Genomic DNA, 24,842 nt, shown 5'->3' with positions numbered 1-24,842 from the left:
GTGTCCGTGGACATATAAATGCTGTCGACTCGTTTAGAGAGGGCCCACTTGCACTTGGGAGCCAATAGACAGAAATGACGTTATTAATCGCACTTGTCTGTTCCATTGGCGTCATGCTGGCGTCGGGGACGGAAGGGACGCAGCCACGGTATGGTCACCATGGACCTCACCAAAACCACAGGCACGTCGTCGTCGTCAGACCTATTCAGCCAGTGTCTCCAGTCTCTCCACTGTTCTCGCCGAGAGCCCAACAGAATCTTCGGGAAGTTAAATCGGTTGAACAGACGTATGGTCAAGACGTTTTGTCAAGGGAAACGACCGTTCGAGGCGCCGTTCGCCCAGGGCAACGCACGGGCCAAGGTTTTCGACCGAGCATCATCCATCCCGCTGTGCAGGCTCAGCAGCCCGCTGCTGTCAACAACCACCTGTCACACAATGCACGTGGACGGGACCAAGGAGGTTGGTAAAAGCATTATGCATGTTTTATAAGGCTTGCAGGATACACTGTAGAATACATCAGGTCGAGTGGGGGCACCTAAATCAAATCAAATCAAATCAAACTTTATTTATAAAGCACAAACATGCATGGTAGCTACATAATTATCACTCATCATCAGACCTACCCATGATTGATTGATTGAATACTTTATTAGCAGTTTGCAAAAAAAGAAAAGGAAAGGAAAAAGAAAAAAAAATTGCAATATGGCCTTAAATGTCATTATGATTATATGTAGGCCTATTTGTCGCCCCATTTACGAAATGTTAAAAGCAAAATGAAATAGCCCAAATTAAAAGAATAATAATAGGCTAATTTAAATAAAAGAAACTGTGCCCACTGCCCACCATTTAAAGGTATGGAGGTAAGAACATAAATATCTAGCCAGACTTGATTGCCAAAAATGTAATTAAATAAAAGAGCATTAGTTGACATAAGATTTTACTGTTCATTATTTGGCCTGTTATATGCAATGTCAATGTGCCTCTGACTGAGTCAACAAATTTAATGTATAGTATAGAAAATTAATATACATCTAACAGTGCATTTTTCACCACTGATTAAGAATGCATAATGTGTACAGCCCATGGCATCTACAGTGAATATGAGAATGAATATATCCACTGTGGGTATCTGGATGAATGTACAATATATCAACAGTTTATGTGAGTGAATAGAATGAACTGCCTCTCAACATTTGTCCGGGCATCTGTTAAAGTGTGGCAGTGTATATCCTAGTAATCCTAGTAATCTGTGGCCATGCAGGAACGGATAGCCAAAGGTCAGTAATGAAAGTAACAAAAGATGCCATGAACATTTTCTGTTCTGGGTCAGTTTCTATTGCGTCATTGGATTTGCTCAGCAGCATACTGTATTTGAAACACGTTGAAGGTGGCGTGTGTTTCCAGTTCAGATGAGCTGCTGAGTCGATCAAATGAAGCTATGGGAAACTGACCCAGGACAGGTAATGTTTATGCCATCTTCTGGAAAAGAGAGATACAGTTACAGTATATGTAGCCATACAGACTACAGTATGTGGAGCCTGATTGCAACTGGCACAAGGCACAGGAGGTGTGCTGAGGAGGGACGAGTCTGTTGCGATGAGTCTGTTGCGATGAATTGAATGCCAAGGACTTCCAAAGTAAACAAAGCCGTAAAAGGTCTTATTAGGGATGTTCCTTTTAGGGCAGGATTGTTAACCAGCCTGTGCTGCACTGCATATTTGTGTTGTCTGTACTTGTCATGTTACTCATGTTTGTCTAAATAAATGATTCAATCAATCAATGGGGTGGTGGGAGGGGTTCTCCAGGATAGTGTCCATCTTCCTCCTCATCCTCCCCTCTGAAACCACCCCCAGATTGTCTCTTAACCACTTAAACCCTCTAGTAAAAGGGGCCGGTGAATTACATACTGTATTTGGGCCGCCTTTTCCCTCTACACCAAATGTATTTGCCAAAAATAGCCGATCTACAATCTCACAATGTGTTGCAAAGGGATGCGTTGAGCTTTATAGAGATCTGCTATTTTGGGTGAACTTTCCCCCCAGAATAGGGATGCTTTGGTTGAAGTGGCTTATTTAGTCTGTCTGTTACAGATATAACCATAGATTCAAATACTTTTCTCTCTGCTCTTGCTAAACTTGAATTGCAGATCTTACCAGCCAAGAAAGGCACACTTATCTGGTCACTTTAATACAAATCATAAAACACAATCCATTGCCATATTTAAAAATGATCTCTATTCATCTTTGTCTCTTACAGAAACCATAAATTGTAGAAATCGACCCATAGACCTGGTTTTCATCATAGACAGCTCCCGCAGTGTGCGCCCTGCTGAATTCGTTAAGGCCAAGGAGTTCCTCCAGATCTTGGTGGACAGCTTGGAGATCGGCTCTGATGCCACACGGGTGGGCCTTGTCAACTACGCCAGCACCGTGCAGATCGATTTCCAGCTGAACACCTATTTTGATAAAAGCGCTATGAAGCAGGCACTGGCTGGCATTGAGCCCCTCGCTTCGGGCACAATGACAGGCATGGCCATCAAGACCGCCATGGAGCAAGCGTTCACCGTGGAGTCTGGAGCGCGCCCCAGCTCCATGTCCATTGCCAAAGTGGCCATCATAGTGACGGACGGGAGACCCCAGGACAAGGTGGAGGACGTTGCGGCGGCGGCCCGGGCGTCGGGGATTGAAATCTACGCGGTGGGAGTGGACAGAGCCGACATGGAGTCTCTCCGCCTGATGGCCAGCCTCCCACTGGACGAGCACGTCTTCTATGTGGAGACCTATGGTGTCATGGAGAAGCTCACGTCCAAGTTTAGGGAGACCTTGTGTGGTAAGGATGATGATGAGGGGAGTGCGGATATCCCCGGAGTAGGCCTAAACACCGGTATGTCCGATTCGTCCCGTTTCATTCACACGTGAATTTATGGGCAGCACCACCATAGAAGGAGATCTCCATTCTAAAGTCAACTGTCCTCTTCTTTAGGATTCAGAACAAGTGCAAAGGTAACACTGGCGATTTACCGCCACTTGTTTACTAAAGGGTCAGTCACTAATTGTAGTGTCCAAGATGATAACTGTTAATGGGTACAGTACGGACCGGCTACTAACCAGATTAAAGAAGAAGACATAACTGTGACCACTGGCTGATCTACCAAACTCGAAGTCAGCCCTGATTAGTTCACAACTTTAAAATGGTGGAAACCTTATGTGGCGATGCTCATATTTTTCACACCAATCGCTAAACCGTGCCTTTCACTTTCCCCCTTGCGCCTTGCACCCTGCTCTGATGTGGCGACAAGTTGCTGCATTCGCTTGGACTGAAATATCTGGTGGAGCCTCAATAACCAGTAAGTTAGGAAAAGGCAAACTAACCTGGACCCAGTCAATGTTTTATAGAATATGAGATTAAATCAGGGAATATTAGAGTTTTTATAGCCTGTCTAGGGATTTCCATTCAACTAGAAAGCAGATAAATTATCGGCAAGAACACTTGAAAAGAATGTCAGAAGGCACAATAAGTAGGCTATCCAGCACCAAAATTAACAGTATTGTATTATGGTCCACTGGCCATATTTGACATATAATTTCTTCATAGAAATGCAACACTACATATCTTGTAAAACTATATTGTATATTTAACAAGAAATTGTTCTAATTAAGTGGTTAATCATTATGGGATATCAAAATCGAATAGGTTCAGTGTTAGTGTATAGTTATAAACACTGTTTAAATGAATTCGGTATTATACATTTTGCTCACCAGTGTATCAACACACATTAACGTCATTAAAGGAAAGGGAAAGTTGTTCTGGAAAGATTTCTGAAAAGCTGCTGTAGCTCATTGCTCTTAAGTTGATTTAGAGTATTTCATGTCATAACCTATATGACTGCTTGCAGGCTGTTGGCAATGTTGCATGTTTCTGTTTCTTACTGTATATTACTGACAATGAATTTGGGTGATTTTGGATTCTGGGAAATGGTGACTTGTAGAACTTAGTGGGTGAAACTGGATTTCAAAACTCCGGTACATAGAGCAGATTAGAAGATAGAGGTTTATTTTATGTACTGTATTATCATTTTTTAGAAGATAAAGATGTATAAATATCAACATTTATCAAACTAACTGGTTCTTTCTCCCCAATCTTTGACACCACCCAAACAGAACTTAATACGTTAACCGCTAAACTAAAGAGTGCTAAGAAATGCAATGCGTTATAATAACCAAGGGCTTTCCTGGCTTTCAGCTTGTTGAGCACTGCATTAACTGCCATGGTACCAATTATGCAAATTCAAAAGCTTGCCTTTGAATTAGCTGAAAGGAAGCATTTGAACAAAGTTAACTACTTAATGGACATAACCACTTAAACCCTATATACTTCTTTGACCAGAGTACCCCAGGTCCCCAGGACTCTAAACCTCCTTACCCCCCCCCCCCCCCCCCCCTCTACACCAAATTACTTTGCCAAAAAAATTGGTAATAAACAAGCTCACAACCCTTCACGTTGTGATGCGTTGTGAGCTTGTAAATCACCTATTTTCCCCATAATGTTCCCCCCAGAATAGGGATGCTAGGGTTCAAGTGGTTGTTTTTTACACACTGGGAGAGTGACGAATGAACCATCCAAAAATGGATGTGATTCATTTGAAGAAAAAAAAAAATACAGTAGCTATGTATATCTAGCTATCTAGTAGCTAGATATATGTATTCATAATATTTATAATTCTTATTTTTATGAAATAATTTCTGTGTGAATGTACTCGTGACACAAACAACACTTGGGGCGAATTAATTGCACACAGAAAATGCTCCCAGTGTGGCAGGAACTTTGTACTCACACACACCTCGAGACTCACTTGTTCAATGCTGGAACCCCAAGTGGGTAATTCCTCCTAACAACATACTATCACTTTCCGTTAATACGGTATCTTGAAATGCACGTAACAAATTCAAAAGCTTTCTTAGTCATGACGGTGAAATGTTGCATTTGAATCTGATGAGGACTTAACCTCCATTACACATAGAGCACTTTTAGACTCCAAAATGATCAAATTAGGTTTCAAATTTACTTCATCAGTCATTAGAGCGGGAGTGCAAAAGTAATTGACATCTGTTCTGCTCCCAGATCTCCAACATTGTGCCAATGTTTTTATTTTTTAACTATTTAAATAACAAATACTTAAATACTAATACATCAATAATACCAGATTAACGATGTCTTCAGGCAAACCCAGTCAAATATGAAAGTGTTTCTTTTCAAGGTTCGGATAGGTGTGCCCTTGGACATGACTGTCAGCATATATGTGTCAGCCGTGGCGACTCGTACATCTGCCAGTGTCGAGCGGGCTATATCTTGAACGCGGACAAGAAAACATGCACACGTAAGAATCCTGACCTTTTCGAACAGCTTGTGCAGTCTTGGAAAATATCTCCCCATACATTTATAAGTTTGAATGAAATACATGTACAAATGCAGGAGGTTTGCACTGTGATCTTAGGTTTTTATGTTGTCATTTAGATTATTTTGTGTGGAATTGAGTGTGTGGAATAGTGTGGAATTGAGCTGGAAAGGATGCAGGGAAAGATGTCTACAATGTGTCAACAATGGCAGCTTGTTCTTTTGCCAAGTTTGAAGTGCTTGTGTCAAGTTGGCTATGGCTAACAGGATATTTAAAACTGTGATCTAGGTCATTGTTGAGTTCAGCTTGAGTCAGCAGCAGACGTGGGAGACTCACTGATTGAGAGGGGCATGGGGCACATGGCTATGTGCTCTATTACCTCTGACTATCACCAATCAAAGTCTCCAACACAGGGCCCAGGCTTCTTACAATGCTATTATCAAGCCACGCCAAACAGAAAAAAAGCCACTGTCTCATTTCAGGTTTTGATGCATGTGCCCAGGAACACGACTGCCAGCACATTTGCATCAACAGTGGCGCTTCGTATGTCTGCCAGTGTCGGGCAGGCTATATCTTGAACGCGGACAAGAAAACATGCTCACGTAAGAATCCTGACCTTTTGGACAGCTTGTGCAGTCATGGAAAATATCAGGTCTTCCACAGACTCCCCATACATTTATAAGTTTGAATGAAATACATGTACAAATGCCAATACCAAGTTTGCACTGTGATCTTAGGTTTTATGTTGTCATTTAGATCATTTAGTGTGGAATTGAGTGTGAACAGCTGGAAAGGATGCAGGGAAAGATGTCTATAATGTGTCAACAATGGCAGCTTGCTCTTTTGCCAAGTTTGAAGTACTTGTGTCAAGTTGGCTATGGCTAACAGGATATTTAAAACTGTGATCTAGGTCATTGTTGAGTTCAGCTTGAGTCAGCAGCAGACTGGGAGACTCAATTGATTGAGAGGGGCATGGGGCACATGGCTATGTGCTCTATTACCTCGTGACTATCACCAATCAAAGTCTCCAACACAGGGCCCAGGCTTCTTACAATGCTATTATCAAGCCACGCCAAACAGAAAAAAAGCCACTGTCTCATTTCAGGTTTTGATGCATGTGCCCAGGAACACGACTGCCAGCACATTTGCATCAACAGTGGCGCTTCGTATGTCTGCCAGTGTCGAGCAGGATACGTGTTAAACACAGACAAGAAAACATGCTCACGTAAGAGTCAAATCTTTTTCATTGTTTGTTGTGGTGCAGTGTATCAGGTGTCTCACGGGTCCCCATTATGTTGTCTCCGAGCATTTCTAAACAGCACTCAAGAGATTTTCCAGTCCCCCTGCTTCTCACCCCTGACGCGCTTTGGACTCGCTTCCGGCGTCATCCCTGAAACGCGCTGGGATGCTTTCGGCGTCTATCTGTAGAAGCAGAGGGAGAGTGTTAGTGCGCATGCGCCGCCGACACATGTTGGCTCGAAAATTTATCCCGGGCCTTGGTGATCGTAGCCATGCTGCTCTACTGATTGAGCTAGCAAGCGGCTGACCAAACCCCTTTTTTGTGTTTTTATCTTTGACAATGTGGATACTAACGCAGTACAGTCCCTTTGAGCCGCATTCAGACGCAGAAGCATTCCCCTGGTCAATATTTACTATTCTGTCCAAAACGGCACATAACTCGGTAATGGCGCCGGCTCATTCACCGCTCGTCATGGCAACTCGCTCGGCAGTGAATCACGGGGCTCACGGTCGCCTGAGACCTTTTTTTTTCTTAGAACACTGGGCATACCCGAAGTGTCCCCTACTTGAAGCAGTAGGGCATACCCGCGGCATACCCTACTTGAAGCAGTAGGGGACTTGTCAGGGAGTCAGGTATCTGGCCAGTGAGAAGGCAAGAGCTGGCGATACACTTTGCGCTATCCCTCTGGCGTGGGAGACTCACTGATTGAGAGGGGCATGGGGCACATGTCTATGTGCTCTATTACCTCTGACTATCACCAATCAAAGTCTCCAACACAGGGCCCAGGCTTCTTACAATGCTATTATCAGACTATGCCAAACAGAAAAAAAGCCACTGTCTCATTTCAGGTTTTGATGCATGTGCCCAGGAACACGACTGCCAGCACATTTGCATCAACAGTGGCGCTTCGTATGTCTGCCAATGTCGGGCGGGCTATATCTTGAACGCGGACAAGAAAACATGCTCACGTAAGAATCCTGACCTTTTGGACAGCTTGTGCAGTTATGGAAAATATCAGGTTTTCCACAGACTCCCCATACATTTATACGTTTGAATGAATGCACAACATTCAGACATGGGAGACTGACACTGATTGAGAGGGGCATGGGGCACATGGCTATGTGCTCTATTACCTCTGACTATCACCAATCAAAGTCTCCAACACAGGGCCCAGGCTTCTTTATTATACAGGCTACGCCAAACAGAAAAAAATGCCACTGTCTCATTTCAGGTTCTGATGCATGTGCCCAGGAACACGACTGCCAGCACATTTGTATCAACAGTGGCGCTTCGTATGTCTGCCAGTGTCGAGCAGGATACGTGTTAAACACAGACAAGAAAACATGCTCACGTAAGAGTCTCAAAACCTTTTCATTGTTTGTGCAGTGTGGTTTCTCACGGGTCCCCATTATGTTGAGTCCCGAACCGAGCATTTCTAAACAGCATTCAGAGCGTCAACATGTTCCACTCCAGTCATAACTGGCATTTGGACAAAAATGTCTCTAAACCCCCAGCCAGTGAGAAGGCAAGAGCTGGTGAGTGATGTTACACTTAGAGCTATCCCTCTGGGATACGCTTGAGATCAGCTCTGTTTCACTAATGTTTTGGGTTGTTCCAAGCAGTCCCATGTCTGTTTTGAGCTAAAGCGGAGCAGACCTGAGAGACTGGATCTGATGCAGAGAGGCATGGAGCACATGGCTAATAGGTTCCATTCCATGACTTATTATGAAGGAACCTGAAACAGACAAACATCAAATCATCTCATGTTTGTCTGGCGAGGCAGGCAGACTGTCTTCTGGACATACTAGAGATCGGTTCTTGAGAAAAAATGTCCCTCCCCCTTTTTTCCCTGTCTCCATAACTGCTCAATGGATCCTTCAGTGATGCTTAATTGACAAATTTAAAATAGTTTTGGAAGCATCCTAGCATTACTGATTGATTTTACAGTCAGTACCTTTTAGCCATATAAAGAGCTGAGATTCTCTGACTTGTAAGGGCTATGACACACGCAGTTTGCCACAGCTGGTCCATGATTTTAACAGACTAAGTCAATCAAACAATGGAAGTGTCTTTTCTCAGGTGGCGGTGCATGTGACCTGGGGCATGACTGCGAGCATTTATGTGTAGACAATGGTGACTCATACATCTGCCAGTGTCGAGTGGGCTATGCCTTGAATGTGGACAAGAAAACATGCTCACGTAAGAATCTCCTTTTTTTTTTTTTTTGTTTTGTTAATAGATTGCCTTTGATTCGGTGCAGTGCATCACGTTCCCCATGAATTCTTAACATGAATACTTAATTGGAAAACAAAGCATCCAAGCGAAACTGGATTTAGCCAAAAAACGACTTCAATTTTATGTCAAGACAACCAAGAGCTGATGAGGAGCTATAGTATCTCATTTGGGAAAAATGTTTTTTTTTCCCCCAGTTATATAGGACTGTCGAGTTTTTAAATCATCTCGAATGAGCTGTAGGCATGGGAAAGTTGAACTGATGCAGACAGGCATGGGCCACATTTTTATGGGTTCCATGACTTCTAAGCCTTCGTCAAAGGCTCTTTCATACAATGATGTTACCGTGTTAAGCCAATAAGACGCTGCAGTGTCTCTTTTCAGGTTCAGATGCATGTGCCCTGGGTCATGACTGTGAGCACATATGTATCAACAGCGATGACTTTTACATTTGCCAGTGTCGAGTGGGATATGTCTTGAATGAGGATCAAAAATCATGCTCACGAGCCTCACGTAAGCATCATTGAGCTTTTGTTTTCATAGAATGTGTTTTGGTGGAGTTTCTCATGAAGCCCCATTATGTTGCCTGCTTAAACAGCCATTTCTAAAAATCATTACATTCAAGTAGACTGGTGTTGGGAGAAGCATGCCAAAAACCTTCCGTCATGTAGCAAGAGCTTATGGGGAGCTATGAAACAGGGCTGGATTAACACCTCAGAGGGCACTGAAGCGCCAAGGGGCCCCTGTGTGCGCGCAAAATGTTTTGTAGGAATATGTAGCCATGTAGGTCCAATATAACATCTGCAGAAGCAGTTGGCTCAGTGCGGCCCGGCTGAGTTTTAATCAGTTGACTTGACTTTCATGAAATATTGTACATTGTACTTAACACACAATCAGCACTTTTCAGCAGCATTTTGTTTGAGGGCCCTTGATGCCCAGGGGCCCCTGGGCACATGCCCAAAGTGCCCATATGGTAGATCCGGGCCTGCTATGAAATGTAACCTACCTTTTTGGGTCAGCTCTTGCAACATATGTTTTGGGTTGTTCTAGGAAGTCTAGGTCAGTCACTGATGAACCCAGCTTGAATGAGCAGCAGATATGGGTGACAGTAGGTGACATATAAGGGAATGGCAATCTGTGATGCAGATCTGTAGGCCTATAACTGGTCATGGACTGATGTTATCATTGGCCAAGACAGTTAAACATGGCAGTGTGTCTTTCCAGGTGCAGCTGAGTTAAGACTTCAAACATACTGTACATGTGTTGGCAGTGATTACTTAAACATTTATACATCATGACGTATACACCTATTCATTGCCAGTGTCAAGGGGGCTATGAAGTGGCATGGACATGAGAATCTCAGTATTTCTCAATCTGTGTTTTGGTGGACTGTATGATTCCTTCAAATCCCCATTATGTAGCCTACTTGACTGACCATCTCAAAACGTTTTTTTTTTTTTTTTTTTTGAGCTGCAAAGCATCCATGAATTACTGATAGAGGAAACTGGCCCCAAGGAGGGTGAAGAACTTTGTTTTTGCACAGATCAGTTCCTGTTCTGGTTTGTTCTGTCTTATGGTAGCAAGTGTTGAGTTCATCTTGAATGAGCAGCATGTGTGGTTGTGGGAGATAATTTGTCTCAGTCAAAAGGATGTGTCTGAGCATGGAGTTATGGAAAAAATCTGTACATTCTAAAGAATAATTAGCATGGATAACAGTAATCAGATCTAATACGGTATATGCCTTACTATCTTACCCTGGGCCTCCTTTTCTGATTAGCATTAATTTGTTTCCTCCATTTATTTTCCTGTTTTTTCTCTACTTGACATTCTTCTAACGGGTATCACGATGACATACAAGAAGGAAGGAAGCTTAGGATGGTGGGGGGATAGGAAACAAACACTGCATCTATGTTTCATATTACTGTATGTAACGTTTCATATGATGTCGCAGATTGATCATAGCAACTACAGTATTATCACAAAATGTGATGTTTCAATCAGACAGCAAGGGTTGGCGGGGAACAACACATTGCAGGTGCAAGCTAGTGAAATCATATATCCAACCGTGATATAAGCTTAGTGATACAATACAATACATAGTCAAAATAAATAATCCTACAATAGGGTGCCATGGCTCACAATGAGTTGCGAGCTTGTAGATCGGCTATTTCCACTAGCTTTGGTCCTGGGGAAGCTAAAATGTTTGGGAACCAGTGCTTTACTGTAGGTTACATCTCTCTTGATAAATAGGAGAGCAAGCTGAGAGACACTCCTCTGTGTCCTCACAGTTGAGTGCAGGTAGCAGGTACATTAAAAATGATGAATTATGCTCTTTGCTGTGTTGATGGCAAAAAATGTTATCTCTGTAACGATCTGACTTTGAGACACCTCCACAGAAAGTTTTCCTATGACCACTTAGAGAGAGGTATTGGCTGAGAGCGTAAAACTCACTTTGATTTGAGACAGAATGTCGCTTGCTGAACCCAACCTATACTGTACTACAGCTCACATTTCTTCGGATTTAGTTGTAAAGGAAGGTCCAGTGGGAGAGGTATCTGAGGCTGATTTGTGAGTGTTTTGCTGAAATTTCTTGTGAGCGTGATTACAAAGGGATTATACTGTATCACTGTGGCAGTGGCTCAGGGGTAGATGTGGCCACTTGGCAACCGGAAGGTTCCCAGTTTGATCCCGGGCTCCCCCTGAGTTAGTGTCGTAGCAAGTGTCGTAGTGTCCTTGAGCAAGACGCTGAACCCCTAATTGCTCCAGATGAACAGGTTGGTGCCTTTTCATGGTTTCCTCCGCCATCGGTGTATGAATGTGTGGATGAATGTAATGCACAATCATTGTAAAGTTGTGCCTTCTCATTATTCCATCAGTAGATGGCTACAGAAACATTACACCCTGCCTTTTCTATTATGATGTATTATATCTTTGGGAGGGTTTTAATGTTGACCCCCCTATTGGTCTTCTTTCTGTATTAAACCACTTAATGCATGATGTCCTATACTGTCTGCAACTTGTCACTGTGTACCTGTAGTACCTGATTTGCATTGAGATTTGTATATTGATATATTGATATTTTGTATATTTTGTATGGCTTTAGTTTGTCTCTGGATATTTGGAATATTATCATGTATTGCTCATTTATTCTTGGATGGGTTCACACCATGATGTGTCACACCAAGTTAGCCAATCAACTACTGTTGTGACTAATTGTACCCTTAACCTATTAGCCTATCAGTGGATAGTGCATTGGTCTACTTAAATGCAGGTGTGTATGCCCTGACATTTTTGTCCTGATGAAGATCCATTGATCGAAACGTTGACGAGCAATACACTTTATGGAGCGTAACCAGTGTGCAGACTCTACTTGTCCTTCAATCATTGTAAAGTGCCTTGGATTAAGGTGCTATTTACAGTAAATGCACCATTTACCATTTACTTAAAATGAGAAAGGCGGAACACTGCTGGTGGTCGGTAAATCCGTTAATTCTGTTAATAATCATGTTTAGTCCACTTTCTCAAATGTATCTGAATGAGAAATCAGCCCACTTATAATGTAATACTTAACACCAACAACATTGAGCATAGCAAGTATTTATTTTAGCCACTTGTTTTAATAAAGTCTGGTCCTACACATCGTAATAATTGTCAAGCCATTAGTTCCATGGAATAGTTTTGACTGAAATATGTTTCCAGTTTGCGACTGCTAAGATCCTGCCTTTGTCCCACAGAACTTGGCTCACCTAGAAATCTAGTGACGAAAGATGTCACAACAAACAGTTTTGGGGTGTCCTGGACTGCAGCGCCTGGCTACGTACACCAGTACCGGGTCAAGTGGAAGTCTATTATTACTCAGGAGACCGGTGAGAAGATTGTGCCGGGAGGCCTAACAGCTACGGTTCTGGAGGGTCTTAACCCAGCAACACGTTACCAGGTCTCTGTCTATGCTGGCTACAGCAATGGAGAGGGGGATCCACTGACAGGAATGGAAACCACCAAACCTATTGGTGAGTAATGAGTATGTACTGTATGGCATTTTAATTGCGACCGTAGGTCGCACTTACTATCAAAACCTGCACAAACTGTCAGTCTGTCTGTCTGTCTGTCTGTCCGTCTGTCTGTCACACCTCACACGTCACACTATTGCCCTGCTCATATCTCCGCAACCGTTGCCCCGATCCATGCCAAATTTTGCACACACGCTCCTTGGTGTCCATAATTATAACACCAGAGGCAGCGCCACAGATCACTTCCAACCCAGAGTAAAAACCAACAAAGGGTCAAACTCGTTTTTCTGCTATACCACCAAAATGTGGAAAGCCTTACCGAAGGCCATAAAGGAGTGTGGATCACTAGCATCCTTTAAAATTGCCCTGAAAAACCACTTACAGGCAGCAGCCGTTCGCAACTGGTAAAAAAATGAACCTAGCCCAACCCTACCCTCCCCTGCCCCTTCTTTGTATATACTGTTTGTTCAGACTTACTGTTTTCTTTTTTGTTTTTCTTTACATATCTACTGCATAGTACTGTGTTCTATTTGTCTGTCATTCAATGTTATATGAGATACTTCAATGGTTTCCAGTGGAAATAAGCTTAGTCTTTTCATGGATCTCCTTTTAGTAGACCTTGTACCAGTGAACTGTACCGTCATGAAACTGTACCTTTTCCTATGCAAACTTCTAATAAAGTCTTCAATCAATCAATCAATCAATTGGCTGCCAAACTACAACCTCCAAGGACCCCCGGAGCTCCAGGGACCCCCAGGTCCCTGGGGGACCCCCAGATGTAAAAAATGACCAAATGTGCAAAAATGACCAAATGACCACCCCAACGGGGCTGCTCACGGGGAATTCCCGGGGACCACCGACTCCTGCTGCTCCAGAACGGATGCAAAAGTGGTGGCGCCCCCAGTGGAGGACCCCCTCCACTGCAGCTCACATAAAATGCCGTAACTCGGGCTAGGAGGGTCCGGGAGAGCCGGGGCCGGTACCTATTCGTCCGCCAAGGCAACGCGGACACCCCACCCCTCATTTCTCACATGGCCCTCTTCTAGCGCCACCATGAGGCCGATTTTTAAAACACATTTTTGGACACTGCTCCTACAGTTTTTGCCCTAAAATCACGAAAATCGCTACACAGTATGTCTACACTCATCCCATCACCATGAATCTGTCACATATAGCGCCACCTTCAGGCCGATTTTTAAAAACACATTTTTGTACACTGCTCCTACAGATTTTGCCCTAAAATCACGAAAATCACTACACAGCATGTCTATACTCATGTCATCAACATGGATCAGGAAGATTTTGGAAAAACAAAGTTTTGCCCTATTTGTGGAGATAAGGGACCTACGGTCGCTTATCTCCCGATTAGGGAGTCTTACTGGTATGGTTAGTATATCGTTGCTGTCGATCAGAAACTTCTTATCTTCATATACACAATATTATATATTTCAACGAATGATATGAACAATCTAATGTTGAAATATCAGAAATAAAAATTGATAGTTGAAAGAGGTGAATAGTTCTTATGCTTCTAGGCCGCAACTTCTAACCTTTGTCCCGCAGAACTCGGCTCACCCAGAGACCTTGTGACTGATGACGTCACTACAACCAGTTTCAGGGTGACCTGGAAACCGGCACCAGGTCCTGTTCGTCAGTACCGGGCCACATGGAAGTCCATGTTCACTGGCATGACTGGTGAGAAGACCATACCAGGGGCCATCACAGCCACGGTTCTGGAGGGTCTTACTCCAGCGACACTTTACCAGGTCTCTGTCTACGCCGGCTACAGCAATGGAGAGGGGAAGCCACTGACAGGAATGGAAACCACAAAACCAAAAGGTACTTGAAATATTTTTCGATGAATGATATGAAGTCTAGGGTAAGCTGTTGTAGGCCTACCCATCCTTGACCTTTGTTCAGGGTTGACGGGTGGTCTCAATAAAAAGATCACACCTAGTGTGAAGTGAGCGGTGCTATTTACTGTATGCGCGTCACACAAAGCCAATGTGACCCTGGGTGCACAACAAACTTAGAGCGCTTTGTGCCAAGATGTAGGCCAGATATAGGCCACGCTTCAGAGCCTGGACATAAAATACTAATATATGATGTCATTGTTGTGATGAAATTGATATCCTTGCCAAGATGTAGGCCAGATATAGGCCACGCTTCAGAGCCTGGACAACAAACTTTGAGCGCTTTGTGCCAAGATGTAGGCCAGATATAGGCCACACTTCAGAGCCCAGATATTTTTGGGGGCCGCCCGGACATAGCCAGATGTTGGAGCTTAGTTCCTTCCAGGAGCACTGCTCAAAGACATAAAGGAAAACTGGCAGAAAAAAGACTCTACATGAACTTTTGAGGAAGATTAGACAGAAAATATGTTTTATTTTATTTTAACAATTGAATCCTTCCAGCTCGCAACTGCTGACGCTCTTCCTTTGTCCCACAGATGTCAGCTCACCCAGAGAACTAGTGTTCAAAGACGTCACGTCAACCAGTTTCGCGGTGTCATGGAAGAAAGCACCAGGTCAGGTTCGTCGGTACCGGCTCACGTGGAAGTCTCCGTTTACTGATGAGACCGGTGAGAAGACGGTGCCAGGAGGCACCACAGCTACGGTTCTGGAGGATCTCACTCCAGCAACACGTTACCAGGTGTCAGTCTACGCCGGCTACGATAACGAAGAGGGGGAGCCAATGGCGGGAGAGGAAATCACACGTAAGTCACGATGCTACAAAGAACATTTCAAATATTCTTATTGCGACCGAAGGTCGCATATACTCTGAAGAACCGTGTCACTTGAGTGTCCTTCCTTCCTTCCGTATCCTCGTGACCGTCCGTAACCTCTGTGATGTCAGTGTGATGTCAGCGAGTTGTGACATCACTTGTTGAGATTGAGATTACGGCGTTCGTCGGCAGTCTCCCCTGGAACATGGGAGCATGTGGGCATGGACATGGGTGGCTGGGGATACTGCTCCAGGCGGCGGCGTTCATTTGCAGCGGCTTCCTCCGTGCGATTCTGAAGCCGGCGGCGCTTCTGCGCCCTATTACGGCGGCGTTCATCTGCAGCGGCTTCCTCCGTGAGATTCTGACGCCGGCACAGCCGCCCTGTACAGGAAGTGATGTCACAACTCGCTGACATCACACTGACATCACAGAGGATACGGACGGTCACGAGGATACGGAAGGTCACTCAAACACGGTTCTATCTCCATATATAGTGTTATCCACATTTCGTGTAGCCGCCCTGTACAGGAAGTGATGTCACAACTCGCTGACATCACACTGACATCACAGAGGTTACGGACGGTCACGAGGATACGGAAGGAAGGAAGGACACTCAAGTGACACGGTTCTTCAGAGTATATGCGACCTTCGGTCGCAACTATATATGGAGATAGTCCAGTCCATTATGTCATATGGGACTACCGTCATAGAAAGTAGCCATTGTTAGGCCGGAGTCATTGGCTGTCTAAACATGGAGATGTGGATAACACTATATATGGAGATAGTCTAGTCCAATATGTCATATGGGACTACCGTCATAGACAGTAGCCATTGTTAATCCGGAGTCAATGGCTGACTGTCTGTACAGGAAGTGATGTCACATGACATACTTTTTATGCCCATATATGAGTCCTAACATGGAGATGTGGATAACACTATATATGGAGATAGTCTAGTCCAATATGTCATATGGAACTACCGTCATAGACAGTAGCTATTGTTAGGTCGGAGTCAATGGCTGTCTGTCTGACTGTCTGTACAGGAAGTGATGTCACATGACATACTTTTTATGCCCATATATGAGTCCTTCTGTACCACATCTCCATGTTTAGGCAAACTCCACACAGAAAGGCCCTATCGCCAACCCAACCTAGGGTGTGAGTGATAGGGCCTTTCTGTGTGGAGTTTGAATGTTCTCCCTGTGTCTCCTAGGGTTGATACCCTCACAGAAAAATGAACAAACTCCAGAATGACAACAACTAGAATCGTCAGAGAAACGCTGTGGTTCGCCAGATGGTCAAGAATTGGCGCGACCTCGCCCAGGTCATTTGGACCTATACATGGAGAAATGGAGCAAACCTGTTTGGCCTAAACATGGAGATGTGGTACAGAATGACTCATATATGGGCATAAAAAGTATGTCATGTGACATCACTTCCTGTACAGACAGTCAGACAGACAGCCATTGACTCCGGCCTAACAATGGCTACTGTCTATGACGGTAGTCCCATATGACATGATGGACTGGACTATCTTCATATATAGTGTTCTCCACATCTCCATGTTTAGGCCCTATCGCTCACACCCTAGGTGGGGTTGGCGATAGGGCCTTTCTGTGTGGAGTTTGCATGTTCTCCCCGTGTCTCCTAGGGTTGATACCCTCACAAAAACATGAACAAACTCCCCCCAGAATGATAACAACTAGAATCGTCAGAGAAACGCTGTGGTTGGCCAGATAGTCAAGAATTGGCGCGACCTCGCCCTTTAGGGCGAGGTCGCATGTCACCCTGAGGTCGCATTCCACCCTCAGGTGTCTCACTAGTTGTAGTATATATTTTTTTTTCAATGATGCAATGGGAAATAAAGCAAAACAATCAGACTCCACCTTATTTTGTGCAACGCACACAATCCCTATTCTCTCTCGTCCATTAATAGGTTTAAGACTTTCAGACGTTGGAGCTACTGTATGAGTGTGCGACTACTTGTTTGTTTTCAGCAAATGAAGAGGCGTTTTATAAAATGTTCTCCAGTACATGTCAGTACTGTATACCAGTGGTTCTAAACCTGTGGGTTGGGATAGGGGGTTACCCAGGTGGGTCCCCAAATTATTTTGATTAACTTCATGTGAAACATTGTTTTCTCACTCAACAGTAAACAAAACAACATAAAGTTTAAGCGTATAGAGGGCATCTGCACATTTCGTTAAGTGACAATTTAAGGACTTTTTAATACCTCTAAAATGACAAATTAGACATTGGCAAAATTGTCAAATATTAGAGGCAGAAATTGTGAAAATAGCCGATCTTCATGCTCACCACGCCTCGCAACACAATAGAACCGTGTTGTAATCAGCTCTAGTGCTCGTCAGGGTGTGGGGGGTCCCCTGTTGAAATATGATTATTTTGGGGGTCTCGGCCTGAAAAGTTTGAGAACCAATGCTGTATAAAGTGAGTTTCAGTCAGTGAGCTAAACACACCAGATCCTTTCAATAATAGATTGCCTTTAGTGCAATTTATCAGGTTTACAGCAAATCCCATACATTGCCTACTTAACTTGTTCTTTCCTCCATGTATGAGTGGCATTAACCCAAACATCTTTAGTCAGTTATATAGCAAGCCCTGCTGAAGACCTTTGTATCAGTGATGCATGCAGTATCTTCTTCAGTGTTACAGTACAGTGTCATTGGCTTGGTTTATTTAAAATGCCTGTGTGTTTCTTTCCAGTTCCAGAGGCATGTGCCCGAGGACACAACTGCCAGCAGACATGCGTTAACAACGGTGACTCATACATCTGCCAGTGTCGCAGGGGATACGTGCTTAACGCAGACCAGAGAACATGCTCACGTAAGAATTGTATTACTTCTTGGCACTAGGTTTCTCACGGTGTACTACGGTGTTCATTCATTTCTTGTCAGATTCTAAATATCCCCCCCAAAGATTTGTGTCAGCCCCTGTCACAGCAAACGGCAAACGCTGCGTGATAAAAAGACTAAATGCTGTGTTGTAGTCTTCCAAATGTTCTAACATGGCTGGTATTGAACTGAACTTGATTGAGTAGTGGTGGTGACTGGTATGGAACAATGCCCATGCCCATACCAGTTTCCACAGCTTGTCAAAGGCTCCTTGTCTGGGTATGCCTTTCTGGTCCTGGAGGATGCTACTCCAAAGGGGAGTGAACAGTATCTAATCGCAGGCAATATAAACTATAAAACAGGATTTACTGTCAGGTGGGACACCAATTGTAGCTTCAGCTGCGATTCAATGTTAAACCAAATATTTTGCACGGTTCCCAGAGCACAATTCTTGCATATACAGTATCTGTCCTTTGTCTATTCTTTGCAGGGAATGTCAGTGTTTTCACTGTTATGATTAATTTCCATTTTTACATTAATCAGGTCTGGATACTGTATGTCTAGGGTCAATCAAGGCTACAGAGTCCTGCAGCAAGCATTGCTTTCACTGGTTCAGGCCAGCTTCAACTTAAACCCTCAATACTTAGTAAAACAGACCTGAGTTGGCTCTGCAGTATACTTGGCGGGCGTTTATTTATTTATTTACCGCTACACCAAAAATAGGCCATCTACAAGCTCACAACGCATTACGTCCAAGTGTTAACCCTGGCATTAGTACGATAATATAACATTGTCCTAGTTAAGAATGTTGAACTGGTTGAACCTGGAATTTGGTCATAGATGACTGACAACATCGCAGGCTGCCACATGAAGTCTGAGATCCATTGGAGCCAAGCCGTTTCCATGTTGATCCTGAGATTCACATGATTACATTATTTTGCAAAAGACCAATTATACTCTTGACTATTTTATAATGATTATTGATATTTTTATAATCAATAATAAATAAGGGGAGAAAGGCTGGGTGGTGGTGGCTAAAGTGTATGGCTTGCATTTTGTTCAGTTTACAATCTACATTAATTCAACTTAAAGGCCTATAATTTGATGGGTCTGTGATGCTGTCCCTGTCTTTCTTGGGATTCAGGGTTATTAATGTAAGCCATTTACCATGAGAGGGAGTGGGTTGTTGGCTGATTTACCACTGTTTCAGGGTTGTGGCACGAGGCGAAGCCGAGTGCCAAACAACAGTGGTAAATCAGCCAACCCACGACCCTCGAATGGTAAATTGTTTTTCTACCACTTCTACCATATAAATGAAAGAAAACACAGTTGTAACTTGCAAGGTTATTTAGTTACAATCAACTGCAACACAACAGTGGGCGGGGTCCATGAGCCAACTCAAGGTTGTTGACTGATTTACCACTGTTTTAAGCCAATCAGAATCCAGTATCTGTACATGTGACCAAAAAAGTGGAAGTGGTAAAGGTGCTTGGAAATGTTTCCAAAATAATTGCTTCTAAATAGACTTCAGTCAAAATAAGGGCCAATATATCTACATAATCTCTACACCTAGTGACCCATTTTCATCACTGCAATGGCATTTCTGACCTCCTCCTCAGTAATCGGTGTATCCAGAAATTCTGCCTGTTGTGGGGTCAGATATATCCTGGAGAGAAAACCTTCTAGCTCCCTCTGCTCCTGGTTAGAGGTAGATGGGTATTGTGTATACCTTTTCTTAAGATCAAATTTAGATACCCAATTGATTTCTTTAGATGATGATACTATATTATCTCCATTTTCAATTGCAAAAATAACACTATTATTCTCTCTTTGCTTTAATTGTCGAGCCAGGAGTTTGCCAGCCTTCTCTCCCCCTTCGTAAAATTTGTCCTTAATCTAAATAATGCATAATTCAGTTTTCATAATATCCCATTCACATTTGCACATGATGATATTCATCTTCTGTATAATGTTCTGCCAAATCTTTTTCTAATATACCAATATCATATACCACATCTTCCAATTTTCATATTTGTTCAATGCTTCCTTTTTTCCTTTTAGATGGTTGTGCTTTTAATTTACCTCTAATAAATGCATTAGACCCTTCCTACACTCTAGCAATCCTTTCTGTTGAGCCCAAATTAATGTAAAAAAGGTCCTAATTGATTATTGATTATTATTAAAAAATCTGACTTATAAATTTGACTTAACTTTGTCCTGATCTGACTTTCAGAGGAAATGCGAAGTGAAATATCTGAGAACGCCTGCATGTGTGAAGCTCAGGTTGCATTCCAGAAAAAAGTAATATCAACCATACAAGAACTGACCAGGAAACATATCCTTTTGTCTCTGATACATGGGCAAAAATAACACATTTCCATAATTCAATTAATCACATTATTGCAGCCTTAATTTAAAACTATTAGAATATTAAGTTAGTAAAATGTGTAAAATGTGTTATGATTATGTGTGGGGGCTAAACTTTAATATGTAGCATTTAAAATGTATACCATGCTGTGTTTGAGTTCACATTAAGTTGTAAACTATCTAGCACAAATTTCCTTGACTATCTGTCCACTTGATGACATCTCAAGCAGAATTAGCCAGATGGAAGGCCAGCAGCATTACTTCTAAGAAGAGGGACACGATAAACTAAGCATATTCGGGATTTGTTTAGTTGAAGCCCAGCTGTGGATCCATTTAGTATTAGTCACCTTTTGACCAGTGGATGTGATTTATAAGCCTTAAGATTTATGTGTACATTTACATTTGTTTTATTCTTAGGCTTTTTTTCATGTTTCCTGACCTTTCAACATTCAGTGTTTTTTCTGTAACCTGTAGTTTTTTGGATAATTAGGCTCAGAAAGGTGAGTTAATTTGTCTCTGGACGTACGCATCATCATCCAGGGGAGGGTGTGATTGTAGGGGAGGGTGTAGCTCTGGTCCATAGCGTTAGTGGAGTTCTCCCTAACGCTATGTTCCTCTTCCTCCGTATTCCTTGGCAAAACCGGAAAACCCTGCCGTCTGGTCCGAAAATAACAAAAACTGTTTCGCCCCTCACCAAACCAAAGGTATCATTGGACAGTTGAAAGCTTACTCTACTTAGTGGACGCGGGCTGAGCCCCCCACCACACGATTAAAATACATTTCTAGGACAAAATGAAAAATATTCTACCGGATGGAGACTCCATTTCTTCTCGTTTTTCACTATTTGTCGTCGCCATCAAGGTGCCAACTCACTACTGCCTCGCAGGTCAGAGGACCGAATTACACAGAGCATTAGTCTCACTGGGTGTTATTCAACTCTGTGACGTTGGAAGCGCTGTTTCGTAAAAACGAAGAAGAGCGTCTCCATCCGGTGGAATATTTTTCATTTTGCCCTAGAAATGTATTTTAATCGTGTGTTGGGGGGATCAGACCTCGTCCACTAAGTAGAGTAAGCTTTCAACTGTTCACTGATACCTTTGGTTTGATGAGGGGCGAAACAGTTTTTGTTATTTTTGGACCAGACGGCGGGGTTTTCCGGTTTTGCCAAGGAATACGGAGGAAGAGGAACATAGCGTTAGGGAGAACTCCACTAACGCTATGGACCAGAGCTAGGGAGGGTGTAACACCTTTGCCGTTACTTTACATTGTGTTTGCATCTGTCCAATGCACCATTTACCATTCACCACTTTGGTTGTTAAAGTTATACCATGTAACTTTTTTTATAAAACAAATCTTAAAATTGTCCTAACTGTTAAATCGCTAAAGTTTTAGAACACCCACTCCGTTATTTTCAGCTTCTGAAGCCTTCTCTTTATATGTTTTCTATGAGCCGTGAGGGGGGTAGAATTTCGCGGCAAAATGACGTAATCTGCATCATCTGTATACGTTGTGTATACGTTGGCCAATCACATCGCGGATCATACACACATGATACACTACCGGCCAATAACAGCCTGTCTGCCGACTATTCAGGAAGTAGCCTCCCTCAGCAACCAGTGTTTACGATGGTGAAGGATTCTTAACCTCTTAATCCCCAAATCCTGCTCAGAAAATTACGTTCTACCCCTCCATGGATTCGTATCGGTCGCGGTGGTTTGCGGCGCCGCTCCGGTGGTCCGCGGCGGTGGTCCGCGGTGACTCCGGGCGAAAAACGGCTGAAAAAAGCAATACCGCGACTGACCACTAGTTTAGCAACTTACACAGTATAGCTTTAAGTTCACCCTCCCCTACAGATGTTACAGGCACAGCACTATAATTATTGCATTCACATCCTTTTGTCATGTGATTAGCATATTCAGTAATACCAAGCAAATCTGCAAAGCTAGTGTTAACGTGTAGGAATGTAAAAATGAATTGTCTATATGTTGTAGGCCTACTGTAACTGTGTTTGTTGACTAAACCTCTGTAAAACCAAGAGCATTGTTAAACAAAGGAGAGATTGGGTGCTACTTTTATAATAAAATTGTCACAGATTTTTCATGGGAGAGTTTTGTACATTATTTTCTTGAAGCATAATAATACAGGGAGACCCAGCGTGCACACACGCACGCACGCACACACACACGCACACACACACACACACACACACACACACACACACACACACACACTCCTCAAATGCAGGATGACTTGCTTTATTGATGCAGTGATATGCACAATGCATTTCGCTTGATGCTTCCTCAGGTGCTATATATAGCCGGGCATTACAGTAAGCATTTGTCAGTGCACAAATATTTCAGTGGAAAACAACGCAATTTGTCTGAATGTTGACAGAATATACAGTTCAATGTATCCTCTCTGTATTTTGTTGCTGTCTGTATAACAAACAATATTTTCTTATTGCTGTTTTGTGTTATATGGTTTAGGCCTATTGTTTATCTAAAATCTTTGTAATTGTGCAGTGTGTTTGTACATTTCTGAGATAAAAGCAAAAGGCCTATATATTTTATTGTGTGTGAGCATTAAATGTTTTGAAAGAATGTAATGATGTAACTAATTTGTATTTTGCCTTTCCCCCCACTATGATGCATGTCAGACAAATCATGATTTTATATTGGTTTGTAAATCAATGGACTAAACCAGGGGTCTTCAACAGGGGGCCTGGGACCTAGGGGGGTACTCAGAGTTACTACAGGGGGTCCTCCAAATCTTTGAGTGATAGTTTTTTTTCTCCTTTTTTATATTAACCACTTGACCACTAGTGTCCATATTCTGAGAACTTTAGCCAACAATAGCAGATCTACAAGCTCACAACGCCTCGGCTATTTTCGGCAAAGAGGTTGTAGAGGGGAAAAGAGCAGACTAAGTACAGAGTGAAAGGTCAAGTTTATTAAGTATTGACAGTTCAAGTGGTTAAATATCTGAAAACACAAATTAACATGAATCCAAAATACACTGATGATTCTGCTGCCAAACAATGAAACTATATGGAATCTATGAAGAGGTTGTGGGGGTCAGGGTCTTCATCTCTCTCTCAGCTAAGGGGTCCTTGGCATAGAGTTATAAGGGTCCTTGGCCTGAAAAGGTGTTGAAGACCCCTGGACTAAACAAAAGTTTCATGCATATCAAATTATCAATCAGCCAACTGAAAGGTTGGAGAGGGAGGAATAAGGACTACGATCATAGAGTATGACTACAATAACCACAACCCCGTGTTAATGACACCGCTTCCGGTTTACGGTTACCACGGGAGACCGAGGGAAGCTATCAGACAGCTATCAGTGAATGGCTGCAGCGTTAGAAAATAATGCAATAAAACTTACAGGGAGTAAGAGAAGAGGATAGTGATGAGTTCTGTCCAGACATGTTAATGTTAACTGCTCATTATTAGCCTCCCTAGCAGGCAGCTGTATGCGTTAAGGTTGTTCTTCCTGAGCGTAGATGTAGTGGGGAACATTTAGCTATGTGTTAGCATAGGGGGGGGGAATCTCTCTCTATGGTTGTATATTGGTAAAGCATCAGCGTGCAGCCAAGATGTTTATCTACCTGAGCAAGAAGGTGAGTTCTTGCGTCTTGCTTTATGCATAACAGCATAAGTAAACGACCAAAAACAATCACGACGTCGTCACGTCGTCTATTAAGATCAGTGGTGGAAAAAGTACTCGCGTTTTATAGTAGTATAATAGTACTCAAAAGGCCTACTGTCTGACTTTTTAAAAAGTATCGATAATGCAATGTAAAAATACTCTGTTACAAGTAAACGTCCGGATTTCAAAATGTAGCTAGGCCTACTTGAGTAAAAGTACAAACGTATAATTGGCATCAAAATGTACTTAAAAGTACCAAAAGTAAAAGTACTCATCATTATCCAGAAAGGGTCCACCCTATGTTCCCCAGGTTCTATGTTCCCCACCCACCCTCCCCACAAAAAGGTTCTATGTTCCCCACCCACCCTCCCCACA

General features: G+C 42.9%; 2 protein-coding genes across 3 annotated transcripts in view; both read left to right on the top strand.

Annotated features, from left to right (window-relative positions):
* Positions 1-74: 74 nt before the first annotated feature.
* On the top strand, positions 75-20,823 carry LOC308306148 (collagen alpha-1(XII) chain-like; the record flags this gene model as incomplete). The annotated part of the gene is made up of 12 exons (XM_080751048.1): positions 75-148; positions 255-463; positions 2,257-2,829; positions 5,258-5,377; positions 5,878-5,997; positions 6,501-6,620; positions 7,484-7,603; positions 8,715-8,834; positions 14,441-14,716; positions 15,327-15,593; positions 18,326-18,445; positions 20,687-20,823. The coding sequence occupies 12 exons, from the start codon at positions 75-77 to the stop codon at positions 20,821-20,823; spliced, it is 2,256 nt and encodes a 751-aa protein (XP_080607174.1).
* Positions 20,824-24,158: 3,335 nt separating this feature from the next.
* wdr35 (WD repeat domain 35) overlaps positions 24,159-24,842 on the top strand; it is a 30,634-nt gene continuing 29,950 nt past the window's right edge. For both annotated transcript variants that reach the window (XM_080750326.1, XM_080750325.1), the window contains exon 1: positions 24,159-24,438. In XM_080750326.1, the coding sequence (XP_080606452.1) occupies positions 24,415-24,438 (24 nt within the window). In that variant the 5' untranslated portion in view covers positions 24,159-24,414. The remainder of the gene's footprint in view (positions 24,439-24,842) is intronic.

The sequence above is a fragment of the Nannobrachium achirus genome (genome assembly GCF_963921795.1).
Source record: "Nannobrachium achirus genome assembly, chromosome: 20".
Taxonomy (NCBI): Eukaryota; Metazoa; Chordata; class Actinopteri; order Myctophiformes; family Myctophidae; genus Nannobrachium; species Nannobrachium achirus.
This window is presented reverse-complemented; position numbering and strand designations above follow the sequence as displayed.